The 22,364-nt window shown below is 49.4% G+C and overlaps 1 protein-coding gene across 1 annotated transcript in view; it reads right to left on the bottom strand.

Annotated features, from left to right (window-relative positions):
* The window catches only part of PIK3R5 (phosphoinositide-3-kinase regulatory subunit 5), a 66,012-nt gene that overhangs the window by 8,156 nt on the left and 35,492 nt on the right, over positions 1-22,364 (bottom strand). The window contains exons 2-7 of the mRNA XM_087826515.1: positions 15,275-15,393; positions 13,423-13,523; positions 11,329-11,397; positions 10,456-10,594; positions 3,166-3,235; positions 323-497 (exon numbers count right to left, since the gene is read on the bottom strand). Coding sequence (XP_087682641.1) covers positions 323-497; positions 3,166-3,235; positions 10,456-10,594; positions 11,329-11,397; positions 13,423-13,523; positions 15,275-15,380 — 660 coding nt within the window. The 5' untranslated portion in view covers positions 15,381-15,393. The remainder of the gene's footprint in view (positions 1-322; positions 498-3,165; positions 3,236-10,455; positions 10,595-11,328; positions 11,398-13,422; positions 13,524-15,274; positions 15,394-22,364) is intronic.

Genomic DNA, 22,364 nt, shown 5'->3' with positions numbered 1-22,364 from the left:
CAGCCCAGAGAGGGAAAAGGGCTGTTCAGGGCCACACAGCTGACATGTCACAAGGTGAGGACCAGAAACCTGGTCTTCCAGCTTCAGTCTAAATCTCCTTCCTCTGAGGCTGTGCCCACCCACCCTGGTCAGGACCAGCACAACAGAAACCCTCTTGACAAGGCCAGCTCTCCAACCACTGCCTGCCATGCCCTTGGGGTGAGGGAGGCCAGTGTACCCTGGAGACTGCAGCACTAAGACGCAGCAGAGAGGAGACCCTGCCTCTCCAGAGAGGCATTCTGCTAGAAGGGGGCAGTGTTAAGCCCAGGCCCCAGACACATACCTGCAGCCTACTGTGCAGACCTGGGAGGTCACAGTGGGCCCCAAAGGTGGCCTGGAAGGCATGCAGGAGCAGGGTGATGTAGGCGCTATGCGGTGAGTGCCCGGGCGTGCTCAGCTTGTTGGCCACGGCGAGGAACTCTGCCTGCACCTCCACCGGGTTCAGCAGCAGTACGGTGCTGGGGATACAGAGGATGGCTGTGGGCACTGGGGGCACAGCCACACACCTCGCACTGGGGCCGAGTCCCACTGAGCCCAGGCGTCCTCTCAGCCCAGGCAGGGCCTGTGGCCCAGAGAGAGGCGGGGGCTCAACGGTCCTGGTTTCAAGAGGGAAGTTTATGGTCTACTTTTTAAAAATATATATATTTTTATTGATTTCAGAGAGAGGAAGGGGAGAGAGAGATAGAAACACCAATGGTGAGTCACTGATCGGCTGCCTCCTGCACGCCTCCTACTGGGGATTAAGCCCGAAACCCAGGCATGTGCCCTGACAGGGGAATTACACTGCGACCTCCTAGATCCTAGGTCGATGCTCAACCGCTGAGCCACGCCGGCTGAGCTATGGTCTACTTTTGAGTATTTTTCACCCAGTGTTTTCAAAGACCTTTTAAAAACTGTACTTAATTTTAAAAAATAAATTTTACCTTAATTTTTATATAAACATTTTTTTTCTACAGGACATCCAAATGGATATAAGATTACTCAAAAGAGGATTGTATTTTAGATGAGGTGACTTGAAGCCAGGTGATGATTTTGGGGAGGGGGAAGCAGGCACACATATGCTGTGGTATAGAGGGGCTGCAATTCCAGCCCATGCCCCCCTGCTCCTCAAGCTGAGGGTGTGGTGTGGGGTGGCGTCTGCCAGGAGGAAGGGAGGCCATGTCAGGGCTGCATCTCAGTCCTCCACCCCCAGGGAACCCTTTTCTAACGTGCCCAAGCCATCACACAGGCCAGCGTTGGGCTGGGGAGGAGTGTGCGCCCAGCCACCTCCGCCTCTCCTCCTGCTCCACCCTGGGCTCCTCCTTGGTGCCAGTGCTGACATTTGTTCATTATGAAAATTTCAAGCATACACAAATGTTAAGAGAATCATGAACTCTGGGGGTGTCAATCACTCAGTTAACGGTTAACAACACAGGACTGTTCTCACTTCGCCCACGCGGACCCTCATCTCTGCATTTTCTCGAAGTGTGCTAGAGCCATCGTGGTGTTATTAGACCTGTAAATGCCTTAGTGTGCATCACTCACATTAAATGCCTTAGTGTGCATCTCATGCTCTCAAATCTGTGCTGTGTTTACACTCAGCACAAAGCAGCACCAGGCAGGTGGCCTTCTCTCCAGTCTCTGTAGACATCTGTCCTCGAGCTGGGCCCTGGGCTCAGGACCAGGCTCTGTCAGAAGCAACATCATTTGGGGAGAGATTATTTTTTGCTTCTCTATTTGTAAGAAAAAGGAGGCAGGCTCACACAAGCAGCCCCTAAATGAGCCCCTCCCCTCTCCTGAGTGCTTGATCATTCCTTCCAGGGGTGTGCGCTGAGCCCCACTGTGTGCAGGACGGGCCCAGCCACGCCTGTGCCTTGCCACCTGCACGATGCCTTGCTATCATTCCCATCTTACAGAAAACAGAAGCGAGGCCATCTCTCAGCCTGAGACCTTCTACTAACCTCTCTGCACCTCAGTTCCCTGACCTTAGAAATACCTTTTCCATAAGGTTAACATGAGGATTGGAGGAAGCAGCGATGCTGCCCGAAGCTCAGTAAGTGCCGGGCAGACGATGGTGAACATTCACCATCAGCTCCAGGAGGTGGCTTATTTACTTACTAAACTAGCATTTACTAAACACTTCTATGCCTTTCTGTCTCTCTTGAAACCTACCACTGGCTTTTTTGTTGCCGAGAAGGGCCTCAACAAATGTTTGCTCAGCGGGGTGAATGTGCAGTGACCCCCTGGGGCTAAGGATGGGGCGGGACTGGGGTGACTACAATTGCTGCTGGTGGAGGCTCAAGTGTCTGGGCTCCCAGGTGTCTAAATGAGGCCGCACCCACCCCTGGAGACCTGCTGGAGGGCCCTCAGGATGGAGGCTTCTTTCCTAGTGTTTGTCAAACTGCGGGCTGGGACCCGTGAGCGGGCAATGAAATCACTTTGGGGAGTCACAACCAGAACTGCCTTTTAAATGAAATGAACTAGAATGGGACAGAGCCCATCCTATGAGGTAAGGGTAAGTTTCGTTTCATGAAACTAGTTTCAGCTCTGTGTGTGTGTGTGTGTGTGTGTGTGTGTGTGTGTGTGTGTATGTGCGCACGTACGCATGCCAGGCTGTTGTATAAAATTAATTTTTTATTGTATATTCCGGTGAAAAACAGTTTGGAAAATGCTGTTTTAGTAAGAGGCAGAAAGACACGTGGAAAGAGCATGGGATTTTGACTAAGACTGAGGTTCAAATCCTGGCTCAGACGCTTACTAGCTGTGTGACCTTGGGGAAGTTATTTGGCCTCTCTGACCTCCAGTTTCCTCATCTGAAAAGTAGGGTAAAGTGAGGTAATGTCTGCCCAGCACCTGGCATGATCAATGCAGCAGATTCTTAACCTTTTTATTTTTTAAGTCTCAGACCTGTTTCGGAATCTGATGAGGGACCCTCAGCCCAGGAAAGTGGCTCTGTGCACAAACCATCACCAGCAATTCAAGGGTTCCCGGTCTAAGCCTGTCTGTGGGTGGCCTGGGTGGGAGGGGTGCAGTGAGAGGGAACACAGGATGCAGGGGTGGGGTGGTGTAGAAATGGTGTAACAGTGGGGGTGCAGTCCCATCCCTATCCCCACCCCACACGGTTTCTCCCTCCCCAAGAGCACTCACACAGTGGAGCTGCGGTGATTCCGAATGGGCAGGCCCTGCTCAGCCCTCACCAGTCGCTGGTAGGAGATTCCTGTGGCCGAGGGGGGGAAAAAAAGAATAGAGTTCCTGGGTTTACCTGTTCCTTCAGCACCCCTGGCCTGTGGTGCAGTGAGCAGGCTCGGACGGTGAGGCTGGAGTTCCTGGGTGAGGTCAGGACAAGGGGCCCTTTTCTTTTACTCTGTAATGTTTTTAATGGGGAACCCACACCCCATGGACTCACGGCTTCAGCTCCCCTTCTACCTCTAGTGACGGCCGAGCTGGCCACACAGCGGGGAGGGGGCAGCAGCCGGCAAGATCACTCTCCCTCCACATCAGGCTTCCTCCCAAACGCGCACCATCGACCATCTGCTTCCGAGCCCACTGCCCTCCTGAAGCTGCCCCCCTGAAGTCACAGAGCCCAGTGCCTCAACCTCATCAGCATTCCCCTTGAGTTGCCTTTTTTTGAGTCTTTGATCCTGCTGAGCACTTTCGCCTTGAAACTCGCTCTCCATCAGTCTCCACGACAAGGAACATTCTGTCACATCTTCTATTTCTCTACTTGCTTATACCTTAGGCACCTTAACGGTCTCACGTGGGGATCGCGGCGCAGTTGGAGCTGGGAGCTGCTTCCTATCAGCTATGCCGACTCCGTGTAACCTTGCTGTAGGCCTGATTTTGCTGTTGGGGGACTTTCAGGAGGACATCTGTGACCCTTGGCACACCCTCAGCCAGAGGGAGTTACTTCCGGAGCTGAGTATCCTAGATACCAACCGTCCCCAAGTGAAGCACAGAGAGTCAGATGAAACTCCCCCCTCGAGCCCCACAAAGACATTTAAAAAAAAATCTGGTAGAAGGCAATCCAGGGTTGTCACAGTGGTCCCACAAACATTCCGGGCCAGGTTTCTCCTGTCTTTCTTCTCCAGCATCCTTGGTGGGAGACATGGTCCTCAAGGTTGTTTCATTGTCTAAGACGGCTGCTGGAGCACCGGCCATCATGTCCTCATTCCAGTTAAAAGATGGGGGGAAGTGAGGGGGATGCAAAAAGTTTAAGCCACTATTACTGTAGGCTTTCATTTATAGGCTCCATCCTAGCTAATTACACCTGTGATCTCTGGAACATCTGCCTTCCACTCCTTCCCCCAAGTCTCTCCCTATAATATCGTGATATAAGAAGAAATACATATTTGTATTTATTTGTATATATAAATATTCATCTCCAGTTCCTGAGACAGTGCTCCTAAAATCTTTTAATTTCCTGAGTGTGGGGTGAGAGGAGCATCTTTTACTATTTATAACAAGCTCCTTTAACTGGACCTGAGTTTATGCTAATGAGGTGACTCTTGGTGGGTCCCTAGACAGCTTCCAGCTCGGGGCTGGTTGCCCTATGGAACCAACCATGTGATTGATTAGAGGGTTAGAACTTTCAGCCCTCCCCCAGCAACCTTCAGGATGTGGAAAGGGGCTGGAGACTGAGTTAATCATCAATAGCCAGAAGGGTGGTGCACTGCAACTCCACAGGGACAGAAGCTCCTACACTCAGGACCCTTCCAGACCTCATCCTACGTGTATCTTCATCTGTATCCTTTATAATAAACTAGTAAATGTAAGTAAAGTGCTTTCTTGAGTTCTTCAACCTGCTTTAGCAAATTAATGACCCTGAGGAGGGAGTTATGGGAACCCCTGATTTGTAGCTGGTTGGTCAAAAGTAAGAGACACCTGGGCTTGTGACTGGGCAGTCTTGTGGGACTGAGCCCTTAACCTGTGGGGTCTGCACTGACTCCACGTAGTCAGTGTCAGAACTGAAATGAATCACTGCACACTCAGCTGGTGTCTGGAGAGTTGAAGAATTGGTTGGTGTGGTGGGGAAACTCCCATGCATCTGGTGTCAAGAGTGTTCTGTGAGTAAAAACAGCACAGACCCTCTCCTACTAGGCAGTGTTGGTTGACTTTCCTTTAAGGGGTCTAAATCTTTCATCCCATAATCAGAGACAAAAAGTAGGAGATGCAAATGTTTATGATCAGTAATGTCCCAAGAGAAACTTATTGCCACTGAAGATATTCACAGTCCACCTGCCACCAGTTGATAGGCAGAACTGACCTCACCCGTGTTTGTTCCTGATTGACAGGAGGTCCAAGGGTGGGAAGGCACTAAGTGAAAGGAAAGGGGCAGGAGAAATTGCCCAAGGGCAGAAAGTGCTTGGGATCCAGGATGGCCCAGGGTCTTTCAGTCATGCAGTCACCTGCCTAGGTCTTTAGGTAGAAACAAAGCATTATGCAATGTGAGAATGTAGTTTTTTGACTCAAGCAGACATGGGTTCAAGTGGTAGAGCTCTTGGTAGCTATGTGACGAAGGCAAGCTACTTAATTGTCTAGCCTTCAGTTTCATCATCTGAAAGATGGAAATACTAGTAACTGTCCAGGGCTCTGTCTGAGGATAGATGGGACTGACTCTCAGTATTTAATGCACCATAAGCACACAGGTAACTCAGCCAGTGCCACCACCACCACCATCATCATCGTCATCAACAACAACAATTACAGTCCTGCTTTTAACAAGGAGACCTGTCTCAGGTCATCAACTAATAAGTGACAAAGCATAGGTCTTTGACATACCAAGGCCCATGTTTCTTCTCTTACACTTGACTTTACAGCTTGGGCAAGAACCACCAAACTCCTCTGAGCTGTGGTTGCTTCATGTAGAAAATGGGGACAATGTCATTTTTCCATTTCATTTCATCAGGCTATGGTCTGGGTGGCATGCAATCATTGAGGCTGGTGCACTTCGAGTGACTCACACATATGATGTCCACTGCCACCCCTCAGAATTATAGATAAATTCTTTGCAGTCAAGTATTGTGGTCACACAGCCATGCGGTCATGAAGTAAATATTCAACAAACATGTGGGCTTAACCTAAGAGGGCTGTGGTGGGCAGGACCTGGTGGCACTGACGTGAGGTTTCCTGCCACCCCCAGAGTGGAGGCCGTAGACACCCTATTGGGGGTGGAGTCAGGAAGAAGGGGGAGGCCCGAAGGCTTCATAACCTGCCCGCTTCCTCTGCTACCCAACCACATCAAAGTGGAGTAAACTGTTTCATTCATCTCCATGGCAACTGGCTCCCCAAGGCTCCTTGGGTGGAGGGCCAGCTCTTCAGGTTCCTTGTCATCTTCTCCCTATGATCTTGGCAGGACCTCTCTCTCTTAAGCTAACACACCCCAAACCCTATTGCCCAAGCAATGTGCAACCAATATAGGTCAGCATTTATCCTCACAAACTGCTCTGTCATGGAGATCTTTTTATACTGTGATTTTATAGATGAGGAAACTGAGGCTCCTATAAATAAAATGTCTTGCCAACAGCCCCACAGCTCCAGAATTTGAAACCACAGGTCTGACACCTAGCACTGGTAACCGATAAGTGATGGGCCTCAGCCTCTCCTCCTGAGCTCACTCGCCGGCCTCCACTCCAGCCCCTCCCTGCCTCCTCCCATCGCCACCCTCAGCGGGGCTTCCTAGGGGTGGGGCACCCGGCAATAACTCACAAACAGAACCACAGGCCTCTAAAAATCACACTAAAGCCTTTTCTGACAAGTCCACCCAAGGCTCCTGCAGATGAGGGTGGTTTTGTTTAACTTGCTACTTGCTGCTGATGAGGGCACTGGTTCTGTGAAATCAGAGGTTAACTTGAGGACGTGAGATGAGTGTGTTCTGTTCCACACAAAAGATCCCCTCAAGGGTTACGGTCTTATTCTCCTCCGTGGTATTAACTAATTTTATATCTAATTTCGCAGCCTTGTTCTAGGTTACATGAGAAACTTGGTTCAGCTTCTTACACCCTCCTCTACACCAGCTCTGTCATCTTGCTGGTTCCCTCGGTAACAAGAGGAACACATCTGTGACATGGGCTCGCTACGCGCTTGAATGAGAGTTCGTTTTTTTCATTGTTTGGGGACAACTCTGTGACATGAGAAAGAGATGGTTTCCTGTTTCAGTTCTGCTTTCCCTGGAAGAGAAGTTCTTAGCACGGGCAGCCGGCCCGAGGATCCCTCTCCACCCGCCTGCCTTCTCCTAGGTCAACAGCATACCTGAGGCCTCACGGGGTCCCCCGGGCCAATGTCCAGGGGCAGGCCCTCAGCAGTGAGAGGCAAGAGCTCCAAGGGTCCTCCCTGCTCTGAGGCGCTGCTCTGCCTGGCCCTGGCCCCCAGGCTTAGAACCCCGCGTTCCAGCGTCTGGGCCTCGCCACAGCCCGCCCCTCGGCTCCACATCTGCTCGCCGGGCGGCCCCGGGGCACAGCTCCTGCTCAGCTGTCCCCAGAACACCTCCAGGCGCGGCGTGCATGCAGAGGGGAGCCAGCTGGTTCCTTGAAATTGGGAAGCGGTCTCCACACACGCAGGTGACAGCCCTCCCCCAGCCCAGCATCTCCTTCAGCCATTTCAAAGTAAGAAAGAGCAGTTTAAATCTCTGGTATAGACTGAAGGCCCTGCTGAGGCATCTGCAATGAAATCTTTTCTGTCTAAATTATAAACAGAAAGAAAACTCTGCATTCTTGTTAAAGGAATTCTGGTCACCAGCAAGAAGCCCAGAAGTGATCTAGATCTACTTGTTTCGGGGGGCAGGGGGAAGGATGGGAATGGAAGAGATTAACCTCAACTCGTCTGTTCATTCAGGCCTCGGGAAGTTAGGTTGACAGTTTCTCGATTCATCATGTGCCCAAGCACCTTTCCCACTGCCTTCTCCTCGGGGTCTTCCTGATTTCTTAACTCTTCCACCCATGTCTCTCCCATAAGGTGAGGCCCATGTCAGAGGAAGACTTGGGTGACGGCCAGCCTCAGCCTGTGACTGCTCTGCTCTCTTGTAACAACACACAGTTGACTGGCTGGGGGCAGACAGGTCTGATGACTGGCTGGGGGAGGGAGTCTCAACCCCTCAAAGGACTCTGCAGACAGAGCGCCACTCCTGAGCTTCCTGGGGTTCACGGATTGTTGGGGAATAGGACTTGGTACTTCTGTGTGTGTTTAATGTGCACAGCGAGAATTAAACACTGTCAGTACTAAATAGGGCTTTTAAATCTTTTAAATATAGATTTAAAAGAAAAAAATGGGATTACAACATACACAGTATTTGGGGGCCTGCTTTTTTAAAACTCAAGTTACTCAACATCTTTTGAACTTGGTCATTGTATTTCTATATCATTTTTAATGATGAACTAGCATTCCACAAAACGGCGTGCTACTCAACCACGTTCAATATTTAGGTTTTGGGGAATTGGTAGATTATTATAAAGAACGCATCAGTGAACATCCTTGTGGGAGAATCTTTGCATATCCATGATTGTTCAAATTTCTAGGAACGGAAATGCTGGGTGAAAGGATATTCTCTTTAATGTTTTAGAGAACACAGCCCCCTTTTCCCGACCAATACTGGTATTTAAAAAAAAAAATTGCCAATTTGTTAGTGGGAAAATGGTGTTTCACTGTTAAGTTTTGCATTTTCTTTATTACTAGTGAGGGCGAATGTTTTTTGGGGAGGTGTTCCGTTTTTCCCCATGACTCATTTGTACCACTTTGTTACATAATACATTTTTTTACTATTTCATTTGTTTCTACCTATTTTATTTTGTGTCAATATTTATGTATTCTTTTACCAATAGTGTATGATTTTAATAGCTATATATAGCCTTAGAGTACCTTCAAAGACCCAGTAAGGAAATAGCCATCCTCACTCTTTAAGAATACATAAATATATAATAAATGCATAGATAAATGCTATTGTAGAGCACTTCTTTCAGATAGACTTTATCTAGTTTGTTGAATTTTAAAAGATGTTGACATTTTGATCATGGTAACATATATTTCTATAACACCTGATATTACTACAATATTGACTCAGTCTAGCAACATGTCTTTTAAATTATTTATCCTTCAGTTAAATTTGTTTTCTCTATGTAGGTTAGTTGCATTTATTTTATATTTGTAGTTGCTATTAAAAATTGTGGGGTTTTTTTTCATATGTCTTCTTACTGGTTAATATCATTATATGGCAAAGCTCTTAGCTTCCTGTTTACTAGTCTGACAGTTCTTCCAGTGATCCTGTCAGTCTTGATAAATAAGCAATTGTTTGATTTCTATCTATTAAAATTTTACCTTCTCTGGAAGAGGAAATATTGTTCTTTTTTTTGCATAAGCAAAATACTTATAAGTATGAAAAGATCACTGACTTCAATGGAAATGCCCCTACTATTTCACTGTGGACTGCTACCTTGTTAAGAACACTTCCGTATATTACTAGTTTTCGTATATTAGAGGGGTTTTAAATATCAGAAATGGATGTTGAATTTTATCAAATGTTTTAGAGGCACCTATTCAGGTGACTTTATTCCTTTGAGCTACTGATGTGATGAGCTACTCTAATATCAGGCCACCTCTCAGTAAACCATGCTTATTTTCCTCTTGTTCTACAATAGTTTTCTTCGACCTCATTTTCATGTGTTTTATACCATCTGCAATTTCCCAAGAATTCCTACTTTTCAGGTGCCACATATGAAAATGTCGACAGTACCAGGCCCTTGTCCACGCTCGTCACGGTGCCCATTAACCACCAGTCTGTCCATCCCTACCACCAGCCACCCCCCATGGCCAGAACTGGATCTACCCGCACATACATTTCCCTACTTGCTCCTGACGCAGAGAACAAACGAGGAGCTTGTGTCACTATGGTGGGGGCTTCGCTGTTTGACCTGGGCAGCCTCAGAGACCATCTGCAGAGCAGAGTAGAGGCACAGGCCACAGGGTGGGGTCTCCTTGCCCTGAACCCCTGCTCAGCTTCCCCTAAGAATGCTTCCTTTTTTTTTTTTCTTTTTATCTTTACCCAAGGACTTTTTCTGATTTGGGGGGGGGGGGCATTTATCGGCTGCCTCCTGTACACCCCTCTCCCTCTCCATTCCAGACACCACGCCAGGAATCAAACCTGCAACCTAGGCATGTGCTCTGACTGGTCATCGAACCCGAGACCTGCCGGTGTACCGGAAAACGCTCCTACCAACTGAGCCACGCTGGCCAGGGCGAGAATTCCTCCTCGAGTTCCTGCCCGCGTTCGCTTTCAGCCATCAGATGCTGGTGCACATACGGCACACACAGCACCACAAGGAGGAGACTCCAAGGCTTTGAAACGGGGCCATGGGCAGACATGAGCTGAAGGATGAGAGGTGAGGGGATCATAGCCAAATAACAGTTCCAGCAGAACCCTGCTCCAGGGGCAAGCGACGCGACACCTACCTGGGGCCTTGAGCTCAGCATCGATGAAGGTGAGCAGCTCCTGGCTGATGCTGCTGTAAGGGACGGGCCAGGTCAGGAACTGGTGGTAGGTTCTGGCTGCTTTCAGAAGGAGATCCGAGTCTGGCGGGAAGTGTGGTGTCTGGAATGGAGAGGGAGGGGCAAGCAGAGGAGTCTGGGTGAGAGAAAGGCCACTGATATTCCAGAAGGGAGCCTGCTACTTTTCTGGAATGTTCCACAAAGGGCACACACTTCCCGGGAGCAGTATGTCTAAGAACAAGGTCAGGAAGCCCTGGAAGGAACCATCGGGAGGGGGTTACGGATAGGCAGGCGGGCGCCAAGGGATGTCTCCGCGGGAAGGGCCTTGTTTTTACTAAACGCTACAGGACAGCACCTCCCTGAAAGGCTGGAGGTCACCTTAACCCGCCGTTGCTGCCTCGCACTTGGGGGGATGGCCTTCGGTGCCTGAACCGCATTGATCTTTCCTACAGGGAAGCGTTTGTTCTTCGGCGTGAACGGTCTCAATGTACATGGAATCATTTGATGCCCCTGCTCTGGCGAACAGGGGGTGATTACACTGGGTAAACTGCCCGCTGCGGTACAAAGTGCGGTGGACATAATATCTCTTTAACAGGGTCTTCCCGCGGCCCGTGAGCAGGCTGCGACAGCCGTGCCCCCTGGCACCCGGACACCCGGGCACAGCATCCGCACGGAGCTGCCGGAGGCCTCTCACGGTGGCTAAGCTGCGGCCACCGGGAGGCTGACAAGCACCTCGAGTGGCCCTGCTGGACAGTGTTCTCTCCGGTGCTTACCCTCGGAGCTGTGGGTGGCTCTGTCCCCTCCCGGGCCCCCAGCCCAGCCCACCCTGGAACTTACGCAGAGGACAGTGGAGTAGAAGAGCAGGGCCAGGGGGGTGAGGAGGTCATAGGTGCCCTCCTTCTGGACCTGTGGAGGGGACAGGGGCGGAGGGTGAGGCCCATTCACGGGTGCGGAACACAGCAGCGCTTTCTTGTTCTTTCTCAAGTGGAAAATCAATGCAACCACAAGACAAAAATTTGGAAAATAGAAGCTGGAAAAAAAAAACACCCCACTCATAATGCCCCCTTCCAAACTCAACCGCAGCTAACGTCTCAAGATACCTCTCCTTACACCGGTTTTTTTCTGTGTATTTTCCTCTGCAAAGTTGTAATCCTAGTCTGTATATTTTTACTCTTAATGTCTTTTACATATAATATTATAAATGAATTTGTTTTGTTACATGACCTCTAAGACCACCTTTTGTTCCCCTCCTGGTTATACATTTATCTGTTATTTGTATTGTAAATGTTTTTTTCCAGTTTCTTGCTTGTCTTGTTGAAGTTTATGGACTTATTTTATGTGTGTGAATTATGTGTTAATTTTTTCCTTTTTGGATTTTTGATTTGTCATGCAAGGATCATGTGAATACTCTTATAGATTTTCTTCTTTTCTTTTGAAGCTTTACTTTCTTAAATTTAAGTCTTTAATACACCTACAATTCCATGTGCTGTATGGTATGAATTAGGATTCTCACTCTGTATTTTTCCAAATGTTTAATCAATTTCCTCAAAGCCATTTAATAAATATTATTGATGTAATTTTATTACATATTAAGCTGTGTTAATATCCTTTGATAATGTCCATTATTTTTTTAGCTGCATAATATTCTTTCTGGTAGATATCTATAATTTATTAGTTTCATTTTAGACATTTGAGATTATTCCTTGCTATTTAATTACTTTGGCAATGAAAACCTTTGAGCAAACTTCTTTTTCTGTAATTTGTCTGATTTATCTAGGATAGAGTTCAAGAAATGACTCAACTGATCAAGATTATACACATATTTATGACCTTGGAAACATATTGCCAATTGCTTTCCAAAAGGATTTTGCCATTTGTAGTATCTTATATGTGGGAAAGTACCAGCTTCACTACACCCTTCTCTGCATTGCTGATCATAATTTTTTGTTAATTTGCTAGGCAAAGGCCATCTCATCATGGTTTTAATTTGCATTTTTTTTTTTTTTTTATCACTGGGGCAACATTTTTCCCGTATACATTTACAAGTTCTAGTTATTCTTTTGTGCATTGTCTTTTTGATAGTGCTCACCCACCACAGCACATATGTACCTGTTTCTGCTGTGCCTGGTGACCTCAGCAGGCTCAAATGTAAAATTCTCCTTTTCTTTATCCTGAAGAGACCGTGCATCTGCTCCCCTATCACTGCACAGCAGTTGATCTTTATATTTGGGTTTGTAAGTTAAGCACCCCAGGGGAGGGTTAGCTCTCCTAAGGTGGTTTGCTTGTAAGTGCACCAGGTAAACAGTGGTGCTAGAACTGGGATCTTGGGTGTCTTGATAAACCAAGTCTTTCTTCGTATAGGTAAACGGTCAGCTAAATGAGAAAGTCAAATGTTTCCAACTCAGTCATGTATTTAAACAAAAACAAAACTTTAAGGAGAATTCTTTAGAAAAGAGCCAGGATCTTCCTTGGGGACTCACAGCTGTCCTGGAGCCCCAGCCCAACTCAACATTAAGTGAACCCTTCCTCTTAGACATAAAAGTCTACTATTCACCTGTTAGAGGAGGTCTCAGTTTACCTCTCCAATCAGTTTTCTCTTGTGTGTCTTTGTTTTTATGGATCTTCTTGAGGAAAGGAATTCAGTTGGCTTCCTCCCTTCTTTCTAGGCAATACCTTGACCAACAAGCAATGTCTGTCCTAAGCAGCTTACAAGACCCTGGTTCACGTATCATATGTTCTCACTGAGAGGGTGACATCCCTTTCCACAAAGCTTCAATCCACAGCTGACACAGAGAGCCTGCAGGTTCCCAGTGCCTTTGCCAAGCCCCTTGGTGGCCCAGGCGCCCTAGAACTGACATTCTGTGGGGGCCTCTTTCTTGACTCCACGAGGCAGATCCCAGCTCTGCGCTTCAGCCCCCGGGCGGCCCTCACCTCTCGTGTTTTCTGCAGTATCTGCTCCAGGAGGATGAGGAAGTGACCTGGGTCCCTGCTGACCAGCTCCTGCAGGCTCCAGCAGTTCAGACACAGCCCGGCTGCAAAGGGAAGGCCAGAGGTCAGTCTGGGGTTGGAGAGAAGTGGGGATCCCTGGGCTCTCACTGGAGCATTCCTTTATAAAGTAAGAGTCTTAGAAAATTCTGGATCAACACTCAACCCTATCATGCCCCATTAAGACATAATGACAAGTTTCTTATTCCTAGAAGCTCAAGAAACACAGAGGGGCAGGGCCGATGCGCTGGCCCCGACTCTGGTCCCTGTGCATCTGGAGAGCACCAGTGCTCCCACTGCCTGCCTGTTTCCCACAGTAGGTGCTGGAACCTCCGAGAGGCAGGAAGGAGGGTAGAGGCAGAGCTGGCTGAAGATAAGAAGAAGAGCCACGGTGACCCCCACCCTCGCCCCAACACAAGGCTGAGTCTCTGACAGCCACGGGACTTCCCAGGACTGCCTGGAATGGAGCCCAGGAAGGGGAAGCTGCATTCATTTATATTTTGAAAGCTACAATGAACACTTTATCATTCTAACTTCCCCAGACTTTCCTTATTTTCTCAATTTCTGTTTCTCTACAGTCAGCAAGGGTAAACCCCTAAAAATGAAAAGGGTAGTTCCGGAGGCACACACGTGCGTGTGTGTGTGTGTGTGTGTGTGTGTGTGTGCGTGTGCACAGTGGGGAGTGAGAGCACTGGGGGCACAAGTGGTTAGACTGTGAGTTTCATGGAGCTCCAGGCCCCCTCATGTGCACGGGCTCCTCCCAAAGTCCTGGAGGCCCCTAACAGTGTGCTTCGTGTGGTCGTAGGTTTTTGTAAAATTTGTAAAAGTCAGATATTTTTGTATTTTACTTAATGATGGCCCTGCCAACTCTATAAGCTTAAAACCTGGGTAGGAGGCAAGAAGAAAAATACTGCCACTTATTGACCGCCTACTATGTGCCAGGCCTCTGCATACACTATACCCATTGAACCTGCCATCCTCCCTTGGAAGGTGGGAGGAAGGTGGTTCCTATTGTTAATATTTTCACTTTACAGAGAAGACAAGTGATGTCCTGAAAGGTTAAGTGACTCGCACAAGTTTTTATAGCCAGTGAGAGTGAATTTAATCCAGATTGGTTTAATTCCAAAGGCCAAGAAAAGCCTCTCAGAGAAGGTGATGTGTGAGCTGAGACCTGGATGAGAAAGGCCCAGCTGCACACAGTTCTGAGGGAAGAATTCCAGGCAGCAAGTACAAAGGTCCTGGGGTAGGAAGGAGCCAGGTATGTTCAAAGAGCAGTGGGTATCTCTCTCAAGGGGTAATTAGGGAAATAGGGGATAGGAAAAATCTTTACAAGCATAAGGAATTATTACAATTAGCCACCGGACTTTCAGAGACAGAACTGCCCCAGCCTGCAGAAACCGCCATTTCTCAGTCCTGGGGAACATGGAACATGAAGGCCCCCAGCTCCCTGTAAACAGAATTCTGGGGAGAGCTGTCTATGAATTCCCAGCTGTTCTTTCGGAATCAGCTGGTGCGGCATTTCTCAGCAGGTTCAATAGCTGCCGTGCTCCTAGCATATGCTAGGGAAGCAGGATCCAGCCCTGAGAAGGGGGAGGGAGAGAGCATGGAGGAGAAACTGCTGCATACTGAGGGCCCACTCTCCATCAGGTGCTGTGCCAAGCACCTGCCCAAGTGAGGTCCAGGGGTTTGCAAAGATGGAACCAGAATCTGCCAGCTTCCATGCCCGGGCCAGTGCTCACTGCAGCCTCTGAGGCTTCCTTGGGCCTTAAGAGCACCTCCCTAGTTCCCGCAGACCTACCTGACCAGGAGGTGGAGCGGCGGCGGTTGAAGCTGAGTCCGTGCAAGCAGCGCTCCAGGGCGTGCAGGATGCGGTCCTCTGTGCACGTTGTGGCCCCTGGCTGCATCCTGAGTCATTGCCTGCATGGAGACAGACTCGGTCAGCCCGGAGACCCCCAGGTGTGAGAAGGACACGGCACTCACAGCCCAGTGCCACCAGCCTTGCTATTGCTTGGGTGCTGTGGGCACAGCATGGGGGGCTTACAGCTGCCTCCAGGGCTGGAATGGCCCCTGGGGGGTGCTGCTCTGAGTGGCAGGAAGGGGTGCTCCTGCAGCCCAATGGCACAATGCTACAGGAAGTAAGGGACAGGAGTGAGAGGTGCCTGCCCCATGAGCAGTGATGAGTGTCTCCAAGAGCCTGGGGAGAACCCAGGGAGTAGCCAGACCCAAGTAGGCTGGGCAGGAAGACCTCAAGGGAACCATCAGAACCACTTGGGGATTTTTTTGCATTTCCAGGCCTGCATCTCCCAACCCCAGGGATGGGCAGAGCACAGAGATCCCCCTCAGTGCACTGGGCACTCTAACGCCCCCCCAGCCTGCCACAACCTCTGCTTGGGTGCCAGAGCTGCGGGCACCTCTTCCTTTTCTGCCTTCACCTCCACTTTTGCCATTTTTCTTTCCTTTCTCTGAGGCTTGGCAGTGTACCAGTTATCCAAAGACCCTGATAGGCGCCCCGCCCTTGTCCTAGTGAGGAGAGACCCAGGGTGCTTAGCTCAGGCTGGAGGGCCACTGAGGAGGGGACTTAAGAGGGGGTTTTAGCACCAGATGGGGAACTGTGGGAAGTGCCAAATTCTAAGAGCCTCCAGAAGGTCCAGCCCTGCTTCTCAGTTATGTGGAAGGGTCCTCAGGGTCCCCTGATATCCTAATGGTGGATGTGCTAGGTAAGCTTTCAGGACATGGAAGCTATCATGCCCCAGTCTTTGCCACAACTATTTCCCTAGGGAATTCACTGCATTTACTGGCCAGGCAGCCTCCACTGCTGGCCAAGCAGGCCAGGTGAGGGAGGGAAGCTGAAGAAGCAGCGGTCCAGCTCTGTGGAACTGGGGACAGACCAGGAAACCACAAGCAGAAGCACAAAGCTTAGCTGAGCCATGCAAACAACATGCAAAGAGTTATGTGATCTCAAGCTGGACTCAGACACGTGATGGGCAGTCAGCTCACAGGGGCCCCAGAAGGCACATCCCCTGCTCCCCCAGCCAGGGAGGAACCACCATCCATGGAAACGTAGCCCTTGTGAGTTGTCCAGTATCACATCACTTCAGTGATGTCCTTGGGATGCAGCGGTCTGCATGCATTTATTCTTTCATGTCGTTAATGACCACCTACTATGTGTCAGGCAGTAGGGACACAGCATAGAATGAAGCAGGGTAGCTCCTTGGTAGGCGACAAACATTAAAAAACAATTTATCAGACAAAGAAAGAGTTCATCGCAGAAGGTGGCTATAAAGAAAGTGGTGGTACTGGGAGGGGGCTGGATGGGGAGCCCACTCTAGGTTGTCGGAGGTCAGTGAAACCTCTCAGAAGGGATGTTTGAGATGAGGCAGTCAGGAGAAAAGTTAGGGGGAAATGGCCCAGAAAGAGGAGACAGCATGTGCAAAGGTCTGGGCACAGGAACGAGCCTGCCAGGGACTGAGAGCCTGGAGCACAGGCCAGCTTTCCAGGTCCCACACCTTCCAGCTGCTGAGCTGGCTGACTGAGTTCAAAAACCTCTCACTAGTTCTTCAGGTCATGGACCTTGGGCATTTCCATTTGTGGCACCTCAAAGCCTGAAGATGCCTTCCAGGGCAACTTTCACAGTCTCCTTTGGGCCTTTGTCGGCTGATTCCCCATTGTAGTCCAGGCAGTGAGTCCGTGACCCTGAGCCAGGCCAGCAGAGTTCAGGTTTCTAGGCCCCTCCCTCACCTGGGCTGTGCTGTTACCTGGCCTGGATGCAGGTGCCTGGGAAGAGACACTTGTGATAAGGCCTCACCCTTCTGCCGTCAGTGGCAGCCAAACCAAGACGCGTTCAAGCCTGATCCTGCTCAGGCTGGGGACTAACGGTACCTGCTGGAGGAGCTGGGACACCAGGCACCTTCAAGGGATGAGCTTGGGACATAAACGGCTAGCTGGCCGGAATGTCATCAGCAGGTCTTTGTCTCCCCTGGCTGATGTCTTCCCTTGAGCCCCAGGGCAGGTTATTATTATTATTATTGATTTCAGAGAGAGGAAGGGAGAGGAAGAGAGAAAGAGAAACATCAATGATGGGAGAGTCACCGAATGGCTGCCTCCTGCATGCCCCCTACTGGGGATTGAGCCCCTGGCGTGTGCCCTGACTGGGAACTGAACCAAGATCTCCTGGATCACAGGTCGATGCTCAAATGCTGAGCCACACTGGCGGGCCCAGGGAAGGTTTTTGGAGGGAGCTCAGGGGTCAGCCCCCTACAAGTCCTTCATTTCACCAAAGGGGAAGCAGAGACCCAGAGGGGAGGAGGGGCTGCCGGGGGGGGGGGGGGGCAGGCTGGGATGATCAGCACGGGTGTCTGCAGACAAGGGTGTCAATTAGGACCGCCGTGTTCCCAAACGGTGCCCAGGCCCAGCCCCGAGGACAAAAGGTGCCTGATGACCTATCAGCTGAAGTCCTGGGAGTCCCAGTGAGCTGTCAGGGATGGGGACCAGCCACCGCACCGGGGGAGTGGTGGTGGCTGACTGGGAGGCGTTAGTGCAGAAGTGGAGCAGCGGCCACTGCCCTGCTCTGTGGGCACAAGGACACTGACACTGGGGAGAGGCCGGTTGCCAGCCAAGGACAGAGGGCCTTTAAGAGAAGCCAGTATCCAGGCTGCCGGGTGGGGACGCCGCCCTTCGGTTCTCAGTTCACTCTCCACGCAGCCAGCGCGTTTCCTTCTGTGCTCCCCGCCGGCCACGCAGGGCTGAGCGGAGGAGCAGAGGGGCAGCTGGCAGGGCCACTGCTGGTAAGGCAAAGACCTGAGCTCCCTGTGGGGAAGGGCAGAGGGGGACTCTAGAAACAAAAGCGGGACTTGAGCAGTTCTGCTGATACTTCACCCTGGAGGGCCCCCAGCATGAGGGAAGCTTAGCAGTGGAGGCCTGAAGGTTGGATCACCTTTGGGGGCAGCTGGGGGGGGGGGGGGGGAGCAGCAGGATGAAGAGCTGGAAAATCTGTGGCACAGAGAAGTTAAACAACTGGCCTAAGGTCATGCAGCTAGGAGGCTGCAAAGCCGGGGTATGAATCCAGGGAGTCTGGCTCTGACCACTACCACACATTGGCCCTCAGCACCATCAACCGCAGTTACTAGAAGAAAAATAAAACCAATTTGTGCTTCCACCCCACAAGTGAAGACAATGAACTATAATATGATCTTGCTTTAAGTGGTCCCAACTCCTGGTTGCTGGGAATCTTGAGGCCATATGTCTGTCTACACAGCTGCTGCCTCCAAAGACAGGACCAGGGCTCATGGAAGCAGCATTCTTGGCTGAGCTGGGCGATGAGCACTGTGGCCCACGGCGCCCAGGTGTCTCCAGTCTGGAGCAAGCACTTTACCATGGGAACTGGGTGTAAAGACACCCACTGCCCAGCCAAGCTGCAATGGATAAGTCGGTTGGTTGTGTCACGAGGCAGGAATGAGTCACCCTGCTCTATTGCACCCCACTATAGCTGATGCAAACACAAGATGCAAATGAACAGTCTCTGTCAAGGCCCTTTCTGCCTCAGCCCCATCCTTAGGGGTCCGAACGCAGTGTCCTTCACAGAGGCTAACGGCTGCTCCCCACACACCTCCAGTGCCTGCCGGCCCCTGCTCTTTCCTTCTCCGGCCCCTGGGACTTTCCCACCTCCTGGCCTCAGAGTTCCTGGATGCTCACTGGAGGCAGCCTCGGCCTCCTCCACTGATGGGCACTGGGCAGAGCTCCCAGTATGCGAGCCTTCCTGGCACTAGAGGCCATTTAGAGCTTGCCCCCAAGCTCCTCTTAGAGGCAGGACTTGACCAAGGCCATGGGGGCCCAGCAGGGATCCTCAGTTGAGCTGCCCTGGGGGTTAATCCAGCTCACTGCCTGGTCCTTGGGCACCATCATTTCCGTTTGATGACTTAATCAGCAGCTGTTTCTCGTCAGCAGAGTCAGCAGAACTCAGTGGCTTTGAGGTGGAGATGAAGGGGGAAGAAAGTGGCACCTCACTCTCTCCAGTGATGATGCCCTGGCACCCATGCCAAGCCCCCCTCTCCACCCTGCTGCAGCAGCTCCATTGTGAAATTCAGTGGCTGCCGGGAATGGGAATGCCCCCACATCCGCGGTGGGGAGTGTTGAAACAGTCAACAACGGGGATTGCCCCCATCTCCAGTTCCTCTTTTGAGCCAGTAAGGATGAGTCTTTACTGGGGACCCTGAACAGGACAAGGTGGTGTTAACATGACCCATTGATGCAAAACAGGGGTCATCTTCCCTGCTGTGCAGGACTGGTCAGAGGGGCAGGGTCTGCCTGGTCCCAGCTTCCTGGGGCAGCCCCACATGGGGCAGGGAAAAGGGCATCTTTTCTTGGGGGACTTCTCAAACAGGGGGGAATGGCAGAGTTGGAGGGCCCGCATCTCATAGGGAGGGAAACACGATCCTCCAGACTCTGGCGGGCACCCCACACTGCTTCTCTGGTGTTCTGGAATATTCCAGGCCCATGCTTGGAAGCCTTAGTCCCACAGGGAGAGTAAGAGAGACACCAAGACTCTGACCCCACCTGCTTTGGTCCTGGGTCACTCCCCTGTGGCTTGACCTCCTTTCCGGTCCCCACTCTCCTCCTCATGACTTTTTAAGGCATAATCTCTTCTGAGACCTAAGTTTAAAAATTCTTCACACTTCCAAAATAGGAGGTAAATAGCAGAAACTAAAGAGATCGGGATGCAAAGGGGAAAGAAGAGTAGTGAGACGGGGGTGGGAGTGAATGAGAAGCTCACTTTCCTGGGAATGGCTTTATGTATGGTTTTGACTCTTAGGACCACAGCAATATTCTACACACCCCAAATTAAAGAAAGAGCTCAAATGCAACAGGATCCTGGGGAAGGGTAAAAAATGAAATGCGAGCAATAACAAATTAACCTAACTGTGTTATAAACAATTACCATAAACACATTGAAAGGGATGGACCGTGAAACAACTAACCTGAGGAGCCCCTGAAAGTAGCATCTTGAGTGGATCCTATAAGGCTACGGACAGAAAGGACTACATATAAACACTGTTTTCTAGTCACCACACCTGTTTCTCATAGGGATGTGGGCAAAAAATCCTGGCACTTCTTTATGTGTGTGCTAGGATTGAACAAAGAAGTAAATATATCACAGACCCTGAGAGTCAGTGTCTCGCTGTTGGAGAAAGAAGCTACCAAAAAAAAGGGTGTGAAAGTCTAGAATGAACCAACCTTATGGTGTTAGGCTGAAATTGGAGAGATCGGCATGAACTCATGGTTTTTAATGTATATACAGATAGATGCGTATGGAAGTAAGAAAATGTGTATATGCTTGGATTAATATGCAGACATATATTTTCCACCTCTGTCTGCTGAGAGAGCCTAGAAGCGACAACGTCCCAGTAGCAGTGAGCTCCCCTAATGCCCAGACCTTGGTTTCTAAATACCTCTCTCTAATCAAAGGAACTAGGGCTCCTTAGAGAAATGGCTGATTCTAGGTCAGGGGCAGAAAACATACAAGATAAACCTGGAGCACCTTGGAGTGCCAGGAAACAAGTTAATACTTGCAGAAGGATAACAAGTGTCAAATGGACATGGGAGCTAGCTTGAAGGAGCTTTCAATGGCCAAAGCCAAAATAATTTGAAAAACACAAAACATATAATGAAAGGGCTGGGTTATAATTCATAGGTTGAAGTAAACACCCATGAGTCTACACTATTGTTATAAATAATAAAAATTTTAAAACAAATGCAGAAGAAACAGGTTTCCTTGACAAAAGAATTACAATTAACACATGTGAAGAATAAGAGAAATACAAAATCATCATTAGGCAAACACCACAGTAGCAATTTTACAGGCAAGAGCCACTAATGGATGCTAAAATCTATGGGTGAAAATCTGAGAGGAAACAGAATATTTGCATAATCTCAGAGTATTTCCCCCAAGAAACTGATCAATTATAAAGGGGAAGATAATAATTTTAGAGTGGAGAAACTCAGCACCACCTAAACCTTAAGATCAAAGTTAGTATCACCAATAAGAAGACATCAACAACACATATCCCATGATATGATGTATGATGCACTGAAAGGGACATGACATCATGTCTGTCGGATGCTTCCAAAAACACATAACTGCAATCTAATCATGAGAAAAGATCATTCAAAACCCAATAGAAAGAAATGCTATTTGACTGACCAGTACTCACCAAAGTGTCAAGGTCATAAAAGATAAGGAAAGACTGAGGAACTGTCACCGATTAGAGGAAACTAAGGAGACACAAAAAGCTAAATGCAATGTCACCATAAGGTGTTCATGCCCAGTTTGCATTTGTGTCTATCACTGATTTGGTGTCACCTAAGAGGACAGGACATGCCAGGTGTGATCTTGGAGTCTGCAAGAGCTCAAGGTTGATCAGAATGAATTAATATATGGAAAATGTTTGGAATAGTGCCTGGCACAAAACAACCATTCAATAAATGCTGCCTATTAACTATCAGGGTATTTTCCTAACATATGTAGTTCTGCTGCCCAACCCTAGATGCCTTTGAGACTGGGCTAAGAACTAAAACACTCCCTGGATGATTCTATGCATAGTCAGGCTCTGAAGGTAATGCTTTCTATTTTACAAATACTACACATACACATACACTAGACTGTGAGATCAGGAGGGCACCTTAAGATACTCGAGTACAACTCTCCCATTCTACAGAGGAAAAATGGAGACTCTGAAGGACTTCCTCAGATTAGAGAGTGGCAAATCTATAACTAGAAATGGAACCTAGAACCCACCCCAGGAGAGTCATGGCACCTCCTGCTTAGGTGGGAGTCTCACGGCTGCCCCTCAGCCAGTGACCTCAGCGCCTCTCCTCCAGGCTATTTTTGGAAT

The sequence above is a fragment of the Miniopterus natalensis genome, chromosome 17 (assembly GCF_054644295.1).
Source record: "Miniopterus natalensis isolate mMinNat1 chromosome 17, mMinNat1.hap1, whole genome shotgun sequence".
Taxonomy (NCBI): Eukaryota; Metazoa; Chordata; class Mammalia; order Chiroptera; family Miniopteridae; genus Miniopterus; species Miniopterus natalensis.
The sequence above is the reverse complement of the archived record's forward strand: the minus strand, read 5'-3'. Positions and strand labels throughout refer to the sequence as shown.